General features: G+C 37.9%; 1 protein-coding gene across 2 annotated transcripts in view; it reads left to right on the forward strand.

The window, feature by feature from the left end:
• Nucleotides 1-20,134, forward strand: part of Scn1a (sodium voltage-gated channel alpha subunit 1) — a 141,775-nt gene that overhangs the window by 75,740 nt on the left and 45,901 nt on the right. The window contains exons 3-14 of one of the 2 annotated variants that reach the window (XM_085834813.1): nt 393-510; nt 2,850-2,940; nt 4,041-4,169; nt 6,024-6,115; nt 6,812-7,081; nt 9,009-9,072; nt 9,557-9,698; nt 10,246-10,452; nt 11,918-12,202; nt 13,151-13,531; nt 14,661-14,793; nt 15,606-15,844. In XM_085834813.1, coding sequence (XP_085690939.1) covers nt 393-510; nt 2,850-2,940; nt 4,041-4,169; nt 6,024-6,115; nt 6,812-7,081; nt 9,009-9,072; nt 9,557-9,698; nt 10,246-10,452; nt 11,918-12,202; nt 13,151-13,531; nt 14,661-14,793; nt 15,606-15,844 — 2,151 coding nt within the window. The remainder of the gene's footprint in view (nt 1-392; nt 511-2,849; nt 2,941-4,040; nt 4,170-6,023; nt 6,116-6,811; nt 7,082-9,008; nt 9,073-9,556; nt 9,699-10,245; nt 10,453-11,917; nt 12,203-13,150; nt 13,532-14,660; nt 14,794-15,605; nt 15,845-20,134) is intronic. The other variant, XM_085834814.1, reaches the window with a different exon arrangement.

Here is a 20,134-nt window from a genome sequence, read left to right on the forward strand (position 1 = left end):
AACATTCGGTTCTGTTGAATGATTTTGCATTCTGCAGGATTCATTTTCCCGATACTTCATCTAGGCAAACAAATCATTATGAGAAGGAATTCTTGTGAATGTTAGGATGAAAATGAAATGTGTCCCCATTTCAAACTTTGGCTTAAGTAAGACACTTAAAATATTAAGGAAATAAAGACATTCTTGTGCACAAACTCAGGTAAGTGGTTGGTGGAAGGTAAGAGCCACTGTAGGCTTCATCTCTGAGACATAAGTGATCCAGAGAGAGCTGGTGTTCATGGTAACAGATCAAAAGTGATTGTCCTGGGTGTCCGAACTGGAATTATTCACTGTAACCCTATTGGAAAATAGAAAGTCGATTTTATACTTATGTGTTTATTCCTATTTTACAGACTTTTATAGTATTGAATAAAGGGAAGGCCATCTTCCGGTTCAGTGCCACTTCCGCCCTGTACATTTTAACACCCTTCAATCCTCTTAGGAAAATAGCTATTAAGATTTTGGTACACTCATATCCTTTTGCAAGTGGTTGGTGTTAACTGTTTGTATTCGTTGTGTTTTCTATGTATTCTTAAGTTTAAAAAAATGTGCATATACTCTACAGCTTTCATCTAATATCTTTTGTTGGTCAAGGAAATCTCTTTTTGTTTTTGTAGTGCTGAGAATTAAACCAGGGGCCTCAGAAATGTCAGGGAAACACTCTACCATTAAGGCACCCCTTCAGCCCTGAACCCCAGTCTACATTCCAGGATCCCAGCCAGGGAACGATGCCAGCCACAGTAGATGGGTCTTTCCATCTGAATTAACAAGGCAGTCACAATAATTCCCCAGAGACATGCAGTGAGGCTTGTCTCCTAGAGGATTCTAGATTCTGTCAGATTGACAACTAACACTAGCTTGCATATACATATTGAATCCCCTATGTTTTGTGCAAGATCGCCATGTTTCTTGTCACCATCTTTGTACAGAGTTGCATAAAATTTTCAGTAAAATTAATCACACAAAAAAACTATTTTCAAAGTAAAAAACAGATTAGACACAGATATGATGTATGCCATTTTAAAGATCTTTGGGGGGATCATGTAAGCTTATAAGAATCTCAAAGCACTTCAGGCTTAGCTAGGTAGTCAACTTTTCTGATCAGCTTTATGAAGTTGGCTGAATATTAGATTTAAGCCACAGAATATATGAGTCTGTTGTATAGCATTGTCTCTTTAGTGCAGATTCAGGAGAGAAGCTAAAACTGTTCTAAAAGGTTGAAGGGAGTTTGCCTCTGTGGTTGCCTCTGGGTTTAAAGGTTTCTGCAACTCAGTTCTGGTGTGGATATTGATCAGTGAAAACCTTCATTTATGACTGAGTCTCTTTTGGTGGCCTTGGTCACAATTAGTATAAAAATACTATTCTAAGTATCATAAGGTCATACTAGCAAGTTTTTTTTTAAATCCTAAATTCTAAAATCTGAAGAGTTGTTCAAGCACAAGGATCTGGGTTTGATTTGTTCCCTGGCACTACAAAAACAATGACTAAACAAGAAACGTTCATTTAAAAAAACAAAAACAAACAAACAAAAAAAAACAGCACTACACCAACAAAAGGAGATACAAAACAAAACAAGAAAGTAAAATAATAACTAACAAAAACAATAAAAACAACAACAAAAAATAAAGGTCCTTCTTTTTTTAGTCCAGTTGATCACAAGTAAATCTTAATCCTGTTAATAGTCTATCATCGATCACTAAAGATGTACCTTATAAAAAGTGCTTATGCTCACTCAAAAGCTTTTCCATCTTAGTTTGTATTTCTAGTGCCATCATGTGGTCATTTGATGAAATCTTTCCCTACACCTAATGGAAATGTTTTGTGTGGTCAATCGAGCTTAGTAGAAAGAGTACCTGCTACTAAGACAGAAAACACGTGTTTTAAGATCCTGCGGACCATCTGTTTTCTCCAGGACGTAGCGGTTATTTCTGGCATTTCTAAAACACTTTTTACAGCCATTTTCAATGGCCCTATTACCTGTTCTTCCTCTGACCTACCACTCAGTGCATACACGTATTTCCAGCCGCATTTCTTCCGAGCATTTCATATGCACTGATTACTTTAATCTACAAGACCAAACAACAAAGTCTGTCCAGCTTAACATCCGGGTGTTGGATGTAGGTGGAGCCAGAGGGTGGTTGAAGGCACAGAAAGGATAAGTGACCGATTGGCCCAAGAACAGGTGTCACTGTGGAATTTCAATTACATCCCAGTGGCAATGAGCCCTGACCTTCACGCATCTCCCCTTTCATCTTCTCATTCTGTTGTGCTTACATAAACTCACTCAAAACACTGCTACTTAGCACTCTGCACCACGCTCTGCTTTGACGGTGATGTCAAAATCCTATCCCATTAACGACGAGATCTCGGTATTGCAGAAATGCACCTTCCTGGACAATTTACTATTCTAATTGGGTAATTAATTCAAATCCATGCTTTCTGCTCAACAATGTTGCAAATAAATTTTAAATACAGTTTAAAAGAGAGAAATGCACTCCCCCCACCCCCCCTCCCCTCTTAGAAAAGCTCTTTGGGAGGTAATCATGCTGGCATAAAAACAACCGCAATAACAACTTGTATTCTTATGTCCTTCCATACTCTCATTTAATCTGAAATTATGGAGGTCACACTATGATGCATATTTAGCATCATATGAAATTTGAGTGAAATTTAAGGAGATTAGGTAGTATTTATGCACATGTTTACCCATGAGTCCTGTTGAACTGAGGTTTGGGTTTTTCAGTGTTACTTTGGTTTTTTTTAAATATAATGCATGAACTTTCTTTTGTATGTTCCTTAACACTAACCTACATTATTCAGCATGTTAATCATGTGCACTATTTTGACAAACTGTGTATTTATGACAATGAGTAACCCTCCTGACTGGACAAAGAATGTGGAGTAAGTTTATTTTAAATGTTTGCTCCTGTACATATATTTGAGATTTTTGAAACTATGTCTCAATGTAGCCTTTAAATTAAACTGGAGAACATGTGTGATAAAGTCATTTATAGATGCTGCTTTAAAATAAGACAACAGTCATTGGGTCCTAGGCTTGCTGGTGTCAGATCTAGGATTTCTCTTTACTCTTATAATTGATACAAAGTCTACTAGAAAACTTCAAGGGTTTTCTTTCTGGATCCAGTATTTGAAAAGAAAATTGATGGAAGTAACTACAGAAATATAGATAATATATGCTGGACATTTTATTCCAAATAACCTCCATATTAATTTGGCTAATTAAGAATCAAAATGATTAAGCTGTAACTGCTACATTAAGAACCACAGTGTAGGGGAATGCCAGGGCAAGAGGGTGTGGCTGGGTTGGTGAGCAGGGGGAGAGGGGAGGGGAGAGGGGATTTTCAGAGGGGAAAGCAGGAAAGTGGACAACATTTGGAATGTAAATAAAGTAAATATATAATAATAATAATAATAATAATAATAATAAAGAACCATATTGAGTATCTTGATCACTGGGATTTATCCAGGTTTATATCTATTTTAAGTATGAACATCAAGAACTTAACTAAAATTTCAGGATTATAAAACTTGGAAATTCAGTTTATGGAAGGCTAAACTGTCTACAGTGGAAATTCAGGAAGCGTTCTCAAAGGCTGGAAGCATTACTAATGACACTGGCCAGCTCTTGATGCCCCAGTGGAAGGAGAGGCAGTTACGTAACTGGAGCTCTGGATGTTCCAATCGCAGCTTTGGTGCCTGCCCACGTTCTGACACATAGAACTCTCTGGTTTCTGACCTTTCACCCCCACAGTGTTTCCCAAAGCCTCTTCTTCCAGTGCTTCTAAATGGAAGATCAGATTATGAAAACAAAAACAAAAACAAAAACATAAGAAACTATGTATGGGATGGATTCTGAAACTATTCAAGTTAACATGTTTCCTTTGTTGGTATCCATGTTTTCCCAGAACAAAATGCTAAGAAGCCGATGTACTCTGAATGAAATTACAAAGTCCTTAATTTATTTGGCTACTTGTTTCTAGGTACACCTTCACAGGAATATATACTTTTGAATCACTAATAAAAATTATTGCAAGGGGCTTCTGTTTAGAAGATTTTACTTTCCTTCGCGACCCATGGAACTGGCTGGACTTCACTGTCATTACATTCGCGTAAGTGCCTTCTCTTTTGGAAACCTGAGAGAAGACAGTTTGGTTTGCTGTCTATGCTCAGGTTTTTAAACAACATGCTCGAATGGTAAAACATCCTGGCATGATTTGGGCACCTGAACTCCATGTCTTAACATTTACCTCAAAGGGTAAACTCATTCCACTTCTCCATAAGAATAGTAATAGCAATTTTAATAACACTTAAAACATATCAGAAAATTTTGTAGCCAGGCAGGCGTGGCACACACCTTTAATCCCAGCACTTGGGAAGCAGAGGCAGGTGAATTTCAAAGTTCAAGGTCAGCCTGGTCTACAGAGTGAGTTCCAGGACAGCCAGGGCTATAGAGAGAAATCCTGTCTCACCCCCCTACCCCCCTAAAAAAAGAAAGAAAATATTGTATATTCTGGTCTCCTCACACAAATACTTGTAATATTGAAGCATAACTTATTTATATCCTGAGCTGGAGGATGGTTTTGAAAGTTCACACAGCAAAATTTGCACTGGTCCCACAAACTTGCACTGATCTTTCATAGTCCTGTTGTGCCTCATCCCATGGCTTCTTTTGTTACCTTTATAGAATAGTAGAAAGCAGGTAGCCATGCTGGAAATAAGATCATAAGATGAAAAAGACATTTGATACATTATAAATCAAATAAGTGGTTATTTCTTGAACAGACATACCTTGTCTCTATTTCCCTTCTGACTCAATTTGTATTTCTCTCTCTCTCTCTCTCTCTCTCTCTCTCTCTCTCTCTCTCTCTCTCTCTCTCTCTCTCTCTCTCTCTCCCTTCCCTCCCTCCTTCCCTCCCTCTCTTGTTTTTAGGCTCTTCTTTATTTTACTCAACACAAACCTTTTCAATATACACTGACTTGTATATTCAGTCCCTACTTTCCTGTCCTCTCCCTTTTGCTAGTGATAAATCACGCCCCTCCACACCAGGAAGATGAAAATAATGGGTAGCTATTCAAGAATAGCCAAAAGTAGGTATGGAGGACAGTGGATTAATACCACTTATCCCATCTGGGTAGCTGACTTTCTGGGCATCAGCAGGAGTGAAGGGATACATAGGACAGGAGATGGTACTGATAGGCTCCAACGTGCAAATACTGGATGTCTGACCTTAACTGTATAACTTTATATCTGATTGGAATATGAAAGGTTCCCATGCTTTTCAGCCACAACTTTCAGGACAGTATTTGAGACTTCTCACTCTTGAGACTAAAATAGAAGTGATGACAGAGCAGCCTTGGGCCATGTAAGATGCTATTGTTAATTTATTTGTCCAACTTCTATTCAAACGTTATTTTAGGAAATGTGAGTCTTGAATAGTGGGGCAAGAGGCAATCTATTATAATCGATAGTTTCTGTTGGATGATTTCCTATATCATTTCTTTTCTAGCTGAAACCCTAGCCTGTGGCTTTGGTTCCAGTTAACTAATTAATTTAATTAATTTTCCCAGTTCACATATAGTGTTTCTACCTTGCCTACCAAATGGCATCAAGATTGTATATTTTATGAAATTTAGATTTAGTTGTGGTGTTTATCATGAAAATAAGACTACATTGATGAAGTCTAAATTTTAATTTGCAACTTACACTATTTAAAAACAGCAAAGATCTTCATAAAATATCAGATAAATGCTAGTGTCTTTTCAATCTTAAATAATTTACAGGTAAGTAACAAAGTTTGTATACCTAGGTAATTTTTAGCTCTTCACACATTTAGAGGATTGCGTCTAAAGACCATGCCCACATTTCTAATTAGAAGTCATTACTATAAAGCATAAGATATTTGTACCTACAAATCTTTCTTTGCTTCCTGTTATTGTGTCTGTGTGTGAACTCCTCATTACAGATATGTGACGGAGTTTGTGGACCTGGGCAATGTCTCAGCATTGCGAACATTCAGAGTTCTTCGAGCATTGAAAACTATTTCAGTAATTCCAGGTGAGAGCTATATGAAAGCATGTAGGTTAATCAGTGAGTTAACTCTGAGACTTTTTCAACTGAGCCTCCTTGCTTGCCACTCATCATTACAGAAAGCCAAGAATCATAAGACGGAGTCCTTCCTATAAGATTACTCTCTCTGGAGGTTTTATCAATGTTTGTATTTAATTTGTGGACATTCTGATATTCAACCCAACCAATTTCTACTATAAAATGTATCTTTGTGCCGGGCAGTGGTGGTGCACACCTTTAATCCCAGCACTTGGAAGGCAGAGGCAGGCAGATTTCTGAATTTGAGGCCAGCATGGTCTACAGAGTGAGTTCCAGGACAGCCAGGGCTACACAGAGAAACCCTGTCTCAAAAAAAAAAAAGTATTTTTGTAATGTCAATGTGATACAGAATTTGTTCCCTATTATATGTATAAATTTTTAATTTTTATTCATTATACCCATTGATGCCTGTGCAAAAACAATCCCATTCATTGTTAACAAAAGACCAATTATAAGACATAAAGAATAACCTACAACAGCATGAATGGTATGTTCTTAAATGAAGCTACACTCTAGAACTTTTTATAGGAAAATGTCCCTGCCATGGGACATTTTGGGACTTACATGTTTATTCAGTGTCTCCAAGAGAATTGTGTGAAGGACTTATTTAATATTTCAGATGCCTGATACGCTTCTTTCTCTCAGGCCTGAAGACCATCGTGGGGGCCCTGATCCAGTCAGTGAAGAAGCTGTCTGACGTCATGATACTCACTGTGTTCTGTCTCAGCGTCTTTGCTCTCATCGGGCTGCAGCTCTTCATGGGCAACCTGAGGAATAAATGTGTACAGTGGCCTCCCACCAATGCTTCCCTTGAGGAACATAGCATAGAGAAGAATATAACTATGGATTACAACGGCACACTTGTAAATGAAACCGTGTTCGAATTTGACTGGAAATCATACATTCAAGACTCAAGTAAGAACCATCAATATGTGTACTTATCCTTTCATAGTCTGCCTGCTTCCTGTCTAGTCACAGACTAAAGACGATCACAAGGATGTTGTAGTCACTTAGAAAATTATCTGATGTAAATTTTGAAAATATTTACACACGTTATTTGACTTTTTTTATTATTCTTTAATCTTTCTTTACTTTAATTTTTCAGTCATTACCTACTTCCAGTCTGTGCTCTGACTGTTCCTCATCCCATACCTCCTCCCTCCTACCCCATTTCCAAGAGGATGTCCCCAGACCCCACCCCACCAAACACCCCCACTCCCTGTGATCTCAAGTCTCTCAAGGGTTAAGTTTATCTTCTCAGACTTGGCAGTCTTCTGCTGTATATGTGTCAGGGGGCTCATATCAGCTGGTGTATGCTGCCTGGTTGGTGGCTCAGTGTCTGAGAGATCTCAGGGATCCAGGTTAGTTGAGACTGCTGGTCTTCCTATGGGGTAGTCATCCTCCTCAGCTTCTTCCAGCCTTTCCCTAATTCAACTGCAGGAGTTCCTGGCTTCTGTCCATTGGTTGGGTGTAAGTATCTGCATCTGGCTCTTTCAGCTACTTGTTGGGCCTCTCGGATTGCAGCCATGCTAGGCTCCTGTCCATAAGCACACCATATCATCAGTAATAGTATCAGGCCTTGGAGTCTCCCCTTGGGCTGAATCCCCAATTAGTCTGATCACTGGACCTCCCTTCCCTCAGTCTCTTCTCCATTTTAGTTCCTGCAGTCCTTTTAAACAGAAACAATTCTGGGTCAGAGTTTTTGACTTTGGGATGGCAACCCCATTCCTCCACTTGATGTCCTGTCTTTCTACTGGAGGTGGGCTCTACAAGTTCCTTCTACCCACTGTTGGGCATTTCACCTAAGGTCCCTCCCCCTGAGTGTCTCTCACCTCCCTGGTCTCTGGTACATTCTAGAGGGTCACCCCACCTTTTACCTCCTGAGGTGGCCTGTTTCCATTCTCCTTTTCTGTCATTCCTATCTACTCATTTCACTTCTTGAAAGGATACAAAATCCCAACTAAGTTATAGGGGGATAATGAACTTCGCTTTATTTCTAATACTGCTAATACTTTTTGAATGAGTAGTTGCAATGGGATAATGGGTTTTCTGAGGATACTGTGTGAGCATACAATCTACTGGACACAACACGAGGTTGTTTCTTCCTTGTCAATCTTTGATGGAAAGGAAATGGATGGCCAAGGAAAGTCTTGGCTCCTCTAGTAGTGAAATATGTGGACTCTTGAGAACTAGGGAACACTGATAAGATTTGATGTTCACCTACTCAAATTGTTTTAACTTTAATGTTTAAGATGTTCTACACTTTTCATTAATTTGTAAGAAATATTATTTGTTTTATATTCAATTCTAAAATATTTCATTTCATTAAAATATTCAGATAGTTGATACTATTTATGAGTCTACTGACATATATTCTATGAACTGAAAAATGTAAGTTATAATTAATTTGAAAATTTTAACAGGAATTGAAAATATGAAAATGGAACAAGAAAATATATCATTTTTTCTTTTGAAATATGTAGTTATTTTTGAGATACCCATCATTCTCATCTTCTTTGGATGATGAACTTTTTCTTTATTTTACAAAAGTAATAGAAAATACTGATACCTTTTCATAAATGTTCCATAAGTACCCATGGTTGTCACGAACATTCCATTAATAATGAAAAGAAAAAAACATCCTACAGTTGATTATCGATACCTTTAATTTAATAACAGAATTTGAAGGAACAAAAGGAAAAAACTCATGTGTTTAAGTGGATGATAAGATACTTGTAAACTCACTTAGTGAACCAAAAAGTAAGACCTGACTTTCCTACTCTCCTTTTAATGTGTTTCACAATGCAAGTGTGTATCACGTGGCTTTCTTTTTTTCAAACAGGATATCATTATTTCCTGGAGGGTGTTTTAGATGCACTGCTGTGTGGAAATAGCTCTGATGCAGGGTAAGCTGATCACGTATGTGAGATGTGAGTATGTGTAGTATGTCCCCATACATATGTGTGTATATGGATGTGTATGTGTGTATCTTTGGCTCTAGAAATTGACTGATAACAGCAACTAACTTTATGCATACTAATTGTCAGTAACTATGATATAAATAAAACAAGAAATTATCTAAATATTAAAGTTTCATCTGTAAAGCAAGAAGCAATACTTTGCTCTGTAATGCTATTTTCTTGATGTACGTATACAGCTATGAATCACCTTTAGAGACTTCACAGTGAGGGAAAAGGGTTACTTAGCAATATCAATACCTTGCAGCTAATAAGATACTATGGAGTCAAAGGTGGGAAATGTATCAGCAATTTGGATTCCACACACTTGTGTCCTTTAAGTAGTGACTAGATTATTTTGTAAGTGTGGGCTTCTACCAGAGTAAGAAGACAGCAGAATGTCTTGTCATACTTTCTTTTTCCCCATTTGCAGCCAATGTCCAGAAGGATATATGTGTGTAAAAGCTGGTAGAAACCCTAATTATGGTTACACAAGCTTTGATACCTTCAGTTGGGCATTTTTGTCCCTGTTTCGACTGATGACTCAGGACTTCTGGGAAAATCTATACCAACTGGTGAGAATCTGAAAATTTAAGTAAAAGCGTGTAAGAACACAAACCGAGTCATGAAACACAACCCGCAGCATGATACAGTAGAGAAAGAATGACTCGGACTCCTCTCTCCCATTGATTACAATATGCATTAAATGGAGTAACGCCAAGGAGAGTAATTCTGTTCTGTTTCGCCATGCCTTGAATTCTATTTCTCATTCCTCTTAGATACAATTTCTCCTAAGCAAAAGCCAAGTCTTCCCTCTGCCCTGTCCCCCACTCAAGTATTACCTTTTCCATTGGTCTCTTTAATTTCCATGAAAGGCTCAGCTTTTTCATGGTGGTCCCATTGCTTTCTATCAAGTGTTATTCCTGGTGAATCCAAGAATCTCTTACTATGACTATGAATGCTTATCTTAAAGAAGAAAGAAGAGATAGAGGTTAAAGAAATACTGACAAGACACAAATGTTAATTTTGTCAGAGTTCTGCCACATACACAAGTAAGTTAAAATGTGAAGTCACCCAATACTGACATAATTGTAAAAATAATTCTCATATTCTTGTTTCTAGACATTGCGTGCTGCTGGCAAAACCTACATGATATTTTTTGTGCTGGTCATTTTCTTGGGCTCATTCTACCTGATAAACTTGATCCTGGCTGTGGTAGCCATGGCCTATGAGGAACAGAATCAGGCCACACTGGAGGAGGCTGAACAGAAAGAGGCAGAATTTCAGCAGATGTTGGAGCAACTTAAGAAGCAGCAAGAGGCCGCACAGGTACTCAGCAGTTCAAGTAGGTCTTATCTCAGACCTTCATTTCTCTAGTCTTCTGGTGTCACCTCTTTCACTGCCATGTTACAAAGAGCTGTAATGAAACAAAAGGCAGAGTCATCTGACAGGATATGAGAAAGCTGAGCACATCAAACTCCAAGGACTTCTGTGTATGGGTCATCTCTTTAGATTGAATTGGCCTAGTCACATCACTAAGTTGTACAGAGCTGTTTTGCACTAGCTACAGAAGACGCTTCTTATGTTATTTTTATCACTTTAAATAGAATCAAGAAGAAAAGGGGAAATAGTAACTTTAGGGTTTTTTGGGTCCCTTCCCCCAAGTTAAAAATCTTTTACTCAAATATACTGGCATTAGAAAAAGTATCATAAGACAACAATCTTTTCTGACAAGCAAATTCATTAGTTGTCATATAAAGCCCATTTGGCCATTTCATTAAAGTAATTTCTTATTTTCTTTATTCAGAAATACAATGTCTTTAGGTGGGGTTGTTAAATTTCCTTTTAATAAAATGTTCTCTTGTGCAAAACCATCCACTAGGCAAAGAAGCATCATTAGCAATATGGAGTACTAAAAGAGGCTTACTGGACCTTCCCATGGCTTGTCAGTGTACCTGACTCACTGAATGAAAAAAAATGAATCCAATTGCCCACGATTCCTTGTGGTTTCTAAATGGGACATACGAATTCATTATGTGTATTTTCAAAAAGACTAATTAAACTCTATTTAAATCAAATTTTATTTGTAACCATCTTGACCAAAAAAAAAAGAGTTACTTCAAGCATGCTAATTTATCTGCTACAGTTCTAGATTAAGGGAATTGTGGGAAGAATGTTGACTAAGAAGTTCTAACTTCTTCATAACAGAACAAGCTGTGACCATGCAGCATCTTACCCCATAACTAGTAAGAGCCAACTTTGATATGAAGATAGTTGGGATGGCTTTTAGAGAACTGAACAACTTTTAACTTGCTTAGCAGAAAGCTCTCGACTCTCTCTCCTTTCTATAGATGACAGTATCAGGTGAGAGTGAGGAAGAAACTGTGATATGTTTCATAACGCTGATTATGTGGAACATCTCCACATATGTTGATACTATGTGGAAGGTATTGAACACTTTGATAAGCATGGAAACCTGAGAGGACCCCTGCTTACTACCTCATTACCAGCTTTGAGTAGAATCTTGAGTAATTCTTGACTGCCAATGAATCTTACAAATCTCTGTGGCATCAGACAAAGTTAATAAATGTTACCACAAGAAAAGTAGATTATTTCTAAAATTCATTACTAGTTAAAAAGAAAAAAAAAACTTCCCTTCATACCTGGAAAACATCTTCTAGATGTTTGTTTCAGTTAGCTTGCATTTTGGACATGATACACCAAACTTGAGCATCTTAAAGATTTAATGCAGTCGTCTCTTGCAACACACTGAATTGATTTCTCCTCTATTTAGCAGGCAGCGGCTGCAACAGCCTCAGAACATTCCAGGGAGCCCAGTGCAGCAGGCAGGCTCTCAGATAGCTCTTCAGAAGCCTCTAAGTTGAGTTCGAAGAGTGCTAAAGAAAGACGAAATCGGAGGAAAAAAAGGAAACAGAAAGAGCAGTCTGGAGGAGAAGAGAAAGATGATGATGAATTCCACAAGTCTGAGTCTGAAGACAGCATCAGGAGGAAGGGATTTCGCTTCTCCATAGAAGGGAATAGACTGACATATGAAAAGAGGTACTCTTCCCCGCATCAGGTACGCACTGCAGAGTTCTTGGATGCACCGATGAGAGGGAGCCATCTGAGAGCGAATTTAAATAGATGGACGGGTTTTCATCAACCAAATTGACTACTGTTGCATTACACTTAAAACTGTTTTTTTTCCCTCCATGTAGTTATGGGAAAGTTTTACTTCCCATCCACATATATGCAAATCTACTCTTAGGTGCTTTTGAAATAACACAGGGTTGGAAGACAGGAGAACTGGCTTTTCATGTTAAATGTGCCTTCTGGTAATTGTAATGACATTTAATCTTGTGGCTATTCTAACCACATCAACAAAATGTAGACTAGGGGTTAGCTACTCAGAAATGTACCTTTGGTTAATTTAAGGCACCATGTTGGTTGTTATCCCATAACTTCTTTATCAATTATGCGATGAACTTTGAAAATATTAGCCATGATAAACTTTATAGGAAAGTGCATCATTCAGAATTTCGGAATTTTTACTTTATGGTTCTACAAGTAATCTGTTTTACAGATGTGTCAAAAAAAAAGTAACATGGTTTTAGGAAACTGAACTAAAATAGTCTGTGAAAACTATTGTTGGAATTATCCAAAAGGAGAGAGAAATTAAAAACCGTTGCTGTCTTGCTGCCCATGTTCATTGTAGGTGGATACATACATAGAGAGATTGTTAAGGATGTCTCTGTTTAAATTTGAGACATAGTGGCTGGGTATTTTTTTCTCCCATTACTTTTAGGCTGCATTCCAGCTATCTGTTATTTAATATCAATGGCTGGAAGCCATACTGTACAGAACTAATTTAATCTCATCTGAATGCCAATAAATTATATTAATCAGAAGGGATGTGCTACCCTCTCTAAAATAACAATGAAATATTCTTCAACTTAAACTTGCAAAACTATTTCAACAGGCTGTTCTAATGTAATTTTACTTTTTGTCATGTGTTTCAAATTTTCAGTCTCTGTTAAGCATTCGTGGTTCCCTGTTCTCCCCAAGACGCAATAGCAGAACAAGCCTTTTCAGCTTTAGAGGGCGAGCCAAGGATGTGGGGTCTGAGAATGACTTTGCTGATGATGAACACAGCACCTTTGAGGATAATGAGAGCCGTAGAGACTCATTGTTCGTTCCCCGAAGACACGGAGAGAGGCGCAACAGTAACCTGAGCCAGACCAGCAGGTCCTCCCGAATGCTGGCGGTGTTTCCAGCCAATGGGAAGATGCACAGCACAGTGGATTGCAATGGTGTGGTTTCCTTGGTTGGTGGACCCTCAGTTCCCACATCGCCAGTTGGACAGCTTCTGCCAGAGGTGATAATAGATAAGCCAGCTACTGATGACAATGTAAGAAAGTTTTACATAGTTCAGGCATGGCTGGCCTATGATTGCTGCACCAGCCAGTGTTTCTACACAATGGAACTCTTGAGAATGATTCCTGGTTGGTCGAGCTGAGAATGCACCTGCATCTTGTAGCACCTTTAATAGACTAACCAGCTAAATGTTAGCGCCTCGGCACTCCTTGCACAAACCTGAATGCATTACCTACTGTATATGCTAAGGATTAATTGAACAATAATTACTTCCTTGGATGATTTGCTATGTACCCATACCGAATTTACATACGAAGACATCACCCCTAGTGCCCTATTATTATAAGATTAAATGAATGACTTTTTAGTGTAAAGGGTGTATAGTAAATCTTCCCACTAAACTCTCACAGTTTATCTGGGCTTTAGTTCAGATTTTCAAAAACACTGTGCTTAGATAGCTTCATCATTACCTACATTTTCTAAGGTTCATATTTATCTCACTAAGAAAAAAATGCTGATATAGGTATTCACAAAACCAATCTACACAGAGACACCAATAAATTATTAATCCAGATAAAATAATTGGAAATATATCAGCATGACGAGGCATGACTCGGTGTAAATCAGATGACTTATTGCTTTGGTACCCTGGATGAAACTGCTGCCCCTGCATCACATGTATGGATCAGCATATACTTTATAATAAATGGGCTTATGTCTTATGCTTAGAAAATGAGATGACAGCTAAGTATGTTATGGTCTTCTGTATTTTCTTAAAATTAAACAGCTACTTTCTCGAAAGTGAAAAATGACCTGACCATATATAAGATTTTAAGGCATTAAGATTTAACAGTGTGTTCATTAATTGAAAACAAGCTATACATGCCTATGCAAAGCTTTACTAACTATATTTTGATCACATCCTATTTCATAAGAGTATAAAATCAAGGAGGAGTCAAAATTTTATATTTTCCTTTATGACTACATGGAACCAACAGTTTGAATATTCCAGGTTAATGATCCAATAAGTCACCAGTATCTGCCATTGGCCATCAAAGATAAAGACGCATGATGCATGTGTTTCATGGAAATCACTGTCTCCATTTGTTTCTGCGCTGTATTGCTCAAGCTAGTCATGTAATGCCTTAGCATTTGCTTTGCAGGGAACAACCACTGAAACTGAGATGAGAAAGAGGAGGTCGAGCTCTTTCCATGTTTCCATGGACTTTCTAGAAGATCCTTCCCAGAGGCAAAGGGCAATGAGCATAGCCAGCATCTTAACAAATACAGTAGAAGGTTGGTAACAAACCCTACCTCCCTCAGTTCAGCCATCTTGCAATATCTTGTTGGAGTCAACTATCTCTACTTATGTGTTGGCAAGTACACTCTATGAGCAAAAGTAAAAGGAACAGTCCTACTACTAAATGGCTGGTGATGTATTCTGAAAGTATTGCATACTAAATTCAATGTTCTAAATTTCTAAACTTTTAATGTCTTAATAAGTATGTGGGAACAGCTAGAGGTTTCTAATCCATTAGTCACAAATCCGTTGTTGTAATGTGCTTCAAACTTCAGCAGCATGACCCCTTACATTATGATCTGAAATAATTTTAAGACTGGAGAAAAGAATAAGTCACTTTCACAAAATCAAAGCATAAAGAATGATTTCTTTATATATTACACTAATCCTTGTCCTAAATCTTAAAATTGTGTAGCCTATCAGTAACATGAAATTTTACAGAGTGAATAGTTCAAGGCTATGTTCCCATGGAACCTTTGTCTATATGCCCAATCACTGTACTAGAGGCCAAGTGTTAAGCAACACTGTCTATGCAAAAACAAAACAAAAAGATTTCTTTCCTATGTACATGACTGATGATACTGTACCATTTTATCAAGTAATTATCTTTGCAGCAAAGAGAAATATGTTTGCTACTGAGAGCATGTTTATTGGATCTAAAATAAATTTGTAAATCAGTAATCAGTCAGTAATGATGTTCTTTCAGAATCTAAGGCCATGATCTTCTTTAAATGATAGAATCACTGTGTCCTAGCTCTAGATGGTTCAAATAATTGGTTATTGTTTCTTCTATTTTTTCTAAATCTAGAACTAGAAGAATCCAGGCAGAAATGTCCACCCTGTTGGTATAAATTTTCCAACATATTCTTAATTTGGGACTGTTCTCCATATTGGCTGAAAGTTAAACATATTGTCAACCTGGTGGTGATGGACCCATTTGTTGATCTGGCCATTACTATCTGCATTGTGTTAAATACGCTCTTCATGGCTATGGAGCACTACCCCATGACTGAACATTTCAACCATGTTCTTACAGTGGGAAACTTGGTAAGTGTGCAAGAAGGTAAATAAATGAGCTTGGTCTTCAATTTTTCTGCTTAAGAAACTGTTTATTATGTTCAATAATTTATTAGCACTCTTTCAACCACAATTCCTGCATCCCTAAGGCAATAATATCCAGATGGGTACACACTGCCTTTTGCAAAATAATGGCCTTTAATGTCTGTGCAAAAACTGAGAAATAGAACATAGAGCTGTAATAATAATTAAAAAGTCACTAATGGTCTTCTTTCAGAATCTAAGGCCATGTTCTTATTTAAATGATAAGATCACTGTGTCTTAGCTCCAGATGGTTCAAATAAGGTCATGAATTCTCTTCCTTATATGCTCTTTCAAAGAATGATAACACAAAAGTGTCGCCATCTTTTTTTCTTTCCAGGGTCGAGGGAGTCTAAGTTCTGTTCTAGATACAGATCATGAAATATTGACAGTACCTAGTGCATTTTGTACATCATATGATTAGTAAGCCCATTTTTAGTGAAAGTTTTGACAATACTCTCCATTTTTTACTTTGAAGCATAAATTATTAAAATGTTGTCCAGCAGACTCAACTTAGAAGTCTCAGGTTTTTATTTGAAGAAAGAACTATCTAAAGTATAACATGCATTCTATCTAATATCTAGGAGAATGTTTAGGATTTTGCTGGTATAGACAATGTAAATATGCATATGCTATAGTGGATTTATATTTTTAAATCTTTACTATTTAGATTCTGGAAACATACTTTTAGTGCATGTGACTAATATTAATGATAGTGATGAGAATAATGTAAGAGACACATGATTTGAAGGGAATAATGATAAACTTACAAATAAAATGTTTTTGGGTAAAATCTTGTCTAGGTGACATGAGGTCTGGAAGTTGGTTAATAATAGATGGGCATTTTTTTTAACTTTATTTTTAATTAGGTAATTTCCTCAATTACATTTGCAATGCTATCCAAAAAGTCCCCAGTACACTCCCCCCCAGTCCCCCACCCATCCACCCCCACCCCTTGGCCCTGGCATTCCCCTGTACTGGGGCATATAAAGTTGGCAAGTCCAATGGGCCTCTCTTTCCAGTGATGGCCTACTAGGCCATCTTTTGATACAAATGCAGCTAGAGACAAGAACTCTGGGGTACTGGTTAGTTCATAATAATGATCCACCTAAGGGGTTGCAGTTCCCTTTAGCTCCTTGGGTACTTTCTCTAGCTCCTCCATTGGGGGCACTGTGATCCATCCAATAGCTGACTGTGAGCATCCACTTCTGTGTTTGCTAGGCCCCGGCATTGTCTCACAAGAGACAGCTATATCTGGGTCCTTTCAGCAAAATCTTGCTAGTGTATGCAATGGTGTCAGCGTTTGGAAGCTGATTTTGGGAGGGATCCCTGGATATGGCAGTCTTTACATGGTCCATCCTTTCTTCACAGCTCCAAACTTTATCTCTGTAACTCTTTCCATGGGTGTTTTGTTCCCAATTCCAAGAAGGGGCACAGTGTCCACACTTTGGTCTTCATTCTTCTTGAGTTTCATGCGTTTAACAAATTGTATCTTATATCTTGGATATCCTAAGGTTTTGGGCTAATATCCACTTATCAGTGAATACATATTGTGTGAGTTCCTTTGTGAATATGTTACCTCACTCAGAATGATGCCCTCCAGATCCATCCATTTGCCTAGGAATTTCATAAATTCATTCCTTTTAATAGCTGAGTAGTACTCCATTGTGTAAATGCACCACATTTTCTGTATCCATTCCTCTGTTGAGGGGCATCTGGGTTCTTTCCAGCTTCTGGCTATTATAAATAAGGCTGCTATGAACATAGTGGAGCATGTGTCCTTCTTACCGGTTGGAACATCTTCTGGATATATGCCCAGGAGAGGTATTGCTGGATCCTCTGGTAGTATTATGTCCAATTTTCTGAGAAACCGCCAAACTGATTTCCAGAGTGGTTGTACCAGCTTGCAATCCCACCAACAATGAAGGAGTGTTCCTCTTTCTCCACATCCTCGCCAGCATCTGCTGTCACCTGAATTTTTGATCTTAGCCATTCTGACTGGTGTGAGGTGGAATCTCAGGGTTGTTTTCATTTGCATTTCCCTGATGATTAAGGATGTTGAACATTTTTTCAGGTGCTTCTCTGCCATTCGGTATTCCTCAGGTGAGAATTCTTTGTTCAGTTCTGAGCACCATTTTTTAACGGGGTTATTTGATTTTCTGGAGTCCACCTTCTTGAGTTCCTTATATATATTGGATATTAGTCCCCTATCTGATTTAGGATAGGTAAAGATCCTTTCCCAATCTGTTGGTGGTCTTTTTGTCTTATTGACAGTGTCTTTTGCCTTGCAGAAGCTTTGCAACTTTATGAGGTCCCATTTATCGATTCTCGATCTTACAGCGCAAGCCTTTGCTGTTCTATTCAGGCATTTTTCCCCTGTACCCATATCTTTGAGGCTTTTCCCTACTTTCTCCTCTATAAGTTTCAGTGTCTCTGGTTTTATGTGGAGTTCCTTAATCCACTTAGATTTGACCTTGGTACAAGGAGATAGGAATGGATCAATTCGCCTTCTTCGACATGATAACTGCCAGTTGTGCCAGCACCATTTGTTGAAAATGCTGTCTTTTTTCCACTGGATGGTTTTTGCTCCCTTGTCAAAGATCAAGTGACCATAGGTATTTGGTTTGATCTCAGGGTCTTCAATTCTTTTCCATTGGTCTACTTGTCTGTCGTGATACCAGTACCATGCAGTTTTTATCACAATTGCTCTGTAGTACAGCTTTAGGTCAGGCATGGTGATTCCTCCAGAGGTTCTTTTATCCTTGAGAAGAGTTTTTGCTATCCTAGGTTTTTTGTTGTTCCAGATGAATTTGCAGATTGCCCTTTCCAATTCGTTGAAGAATTGAGTTCGAATTTTGATGGGGATTGCATTGAATCTGTAGATTGCTTTTGGCAAGATAGCCATTTTTACAATGTTGATCCTGCCAATCCATGAGCATGGGAGGTTTTTCCATCTTCTGAGATCTTCTTTAATTTCTTTCTTCAGGGACTTGAAGTTCTTGTCATACAGATCTTTCACTTCTTTAGTTAGAGTCACGCCAAGGTATTTTATATTGTTTGTGACTATTGAGAAGGGTGTTGATTCCCTAATTTCCTTCTCTACTTGTTTATCCTTTGTGTACAGAAAGGCCATTGACTTGCTTGAGTTAATTTTATATCCAGCTACTTCACCGAAGCTATTTATCAGGCTAAGGAGTTCTCTGGTGGAATTTTTAGGGTCACTTATGCATACTATCATATCATCTGCAAAAAGCGATATTTTGACTTCTTCTTTTCTGGTTTGTATCCCCTTGATCTCCTTTTGTTGTCTAATTGCTCTGGCTAGGACTTCAAGTACAATGTTGAATAGGTAGGGAGAGAGTGGGCAGCCTTGTCTAGTCCCTGATTTTAGTGGGATTACTTCCAGCTTCTCACCATTTACTTTGATGTTGGCTACTGGTTTGCTGTATATTGCTTTTATCATGGTTAGGTATGGGCCTTGAATTCCTGATCTTTCCAAGACTTTTATCATGAATGGGTGTTGGATTTTGTCAAATGCTTTTTCAGCATCTAACAAGATGATCATGTGGTTTTTGTCTTTGAGTTTGTTTATATAATGCATTACATTGATGGATTTTCGTATATTGAACCATCCTTGCATCCCTGGGATGAATCCTACTTGGTCAGGATGGATGATTGTTTTGATGTGTTCTTGAATTCGGTTAGCGAGAACTTTATTGAGGATTTTTGCATCAATATTCATAAGGGAAATTGGTCTGAAGTTCTCTATTTTTGTTGGGTCTTTATGTGGTTTAGGTATCAGAATAATTGTGGCTTCATAGAATGAGTTGGGTAGAGTACCTTCTGATTCTATTTTGTGGAATAGTTTGTGAAGAACTGGGATTAGTTCTTCTTTGAAGGTTTGATAGAACTCTGCACTAAACCCATCTGGTCCTGGGCTTTTCTTGGTTGGGAGACTATTAATGACTGCTTCTATTTCTTTAGGGGATATGGGACTGTTTAGATCATTAACCTGATCTTGATTTAACTTTGGTACCTGGTATCTGTCTAGAAACTTGTCCATTTCATCCAGGATCTCCAGTTTTGTTGAGTATAGCCTTTTGTAGAAGGATCTGATGGTGTTTTGGATTTCTTCAGGGTCTGTTGTTATGTCTCCCTTTTCATTTCTGATTTTGTTAATTAGAGTACTTTCCCTATGCCCTCTAGTGAGTCTTGCTAAGGGTTTATCTATCTTGTTGA

The sequence above is a fragment of the Mus caroli genome, unplaced genomic scaffold (assembly GCF_978045245.1).
Source record: "Mus caroli unplaced genomic scaffold, Mus_caroli_1 scaffold_2, whole genome shotgun sequence".
Lineage (NCBI taxonomy): Eukaryota > Metazoa > Chordata > Mammalia > Rodentia > Muridae > Mus > Mus caroli.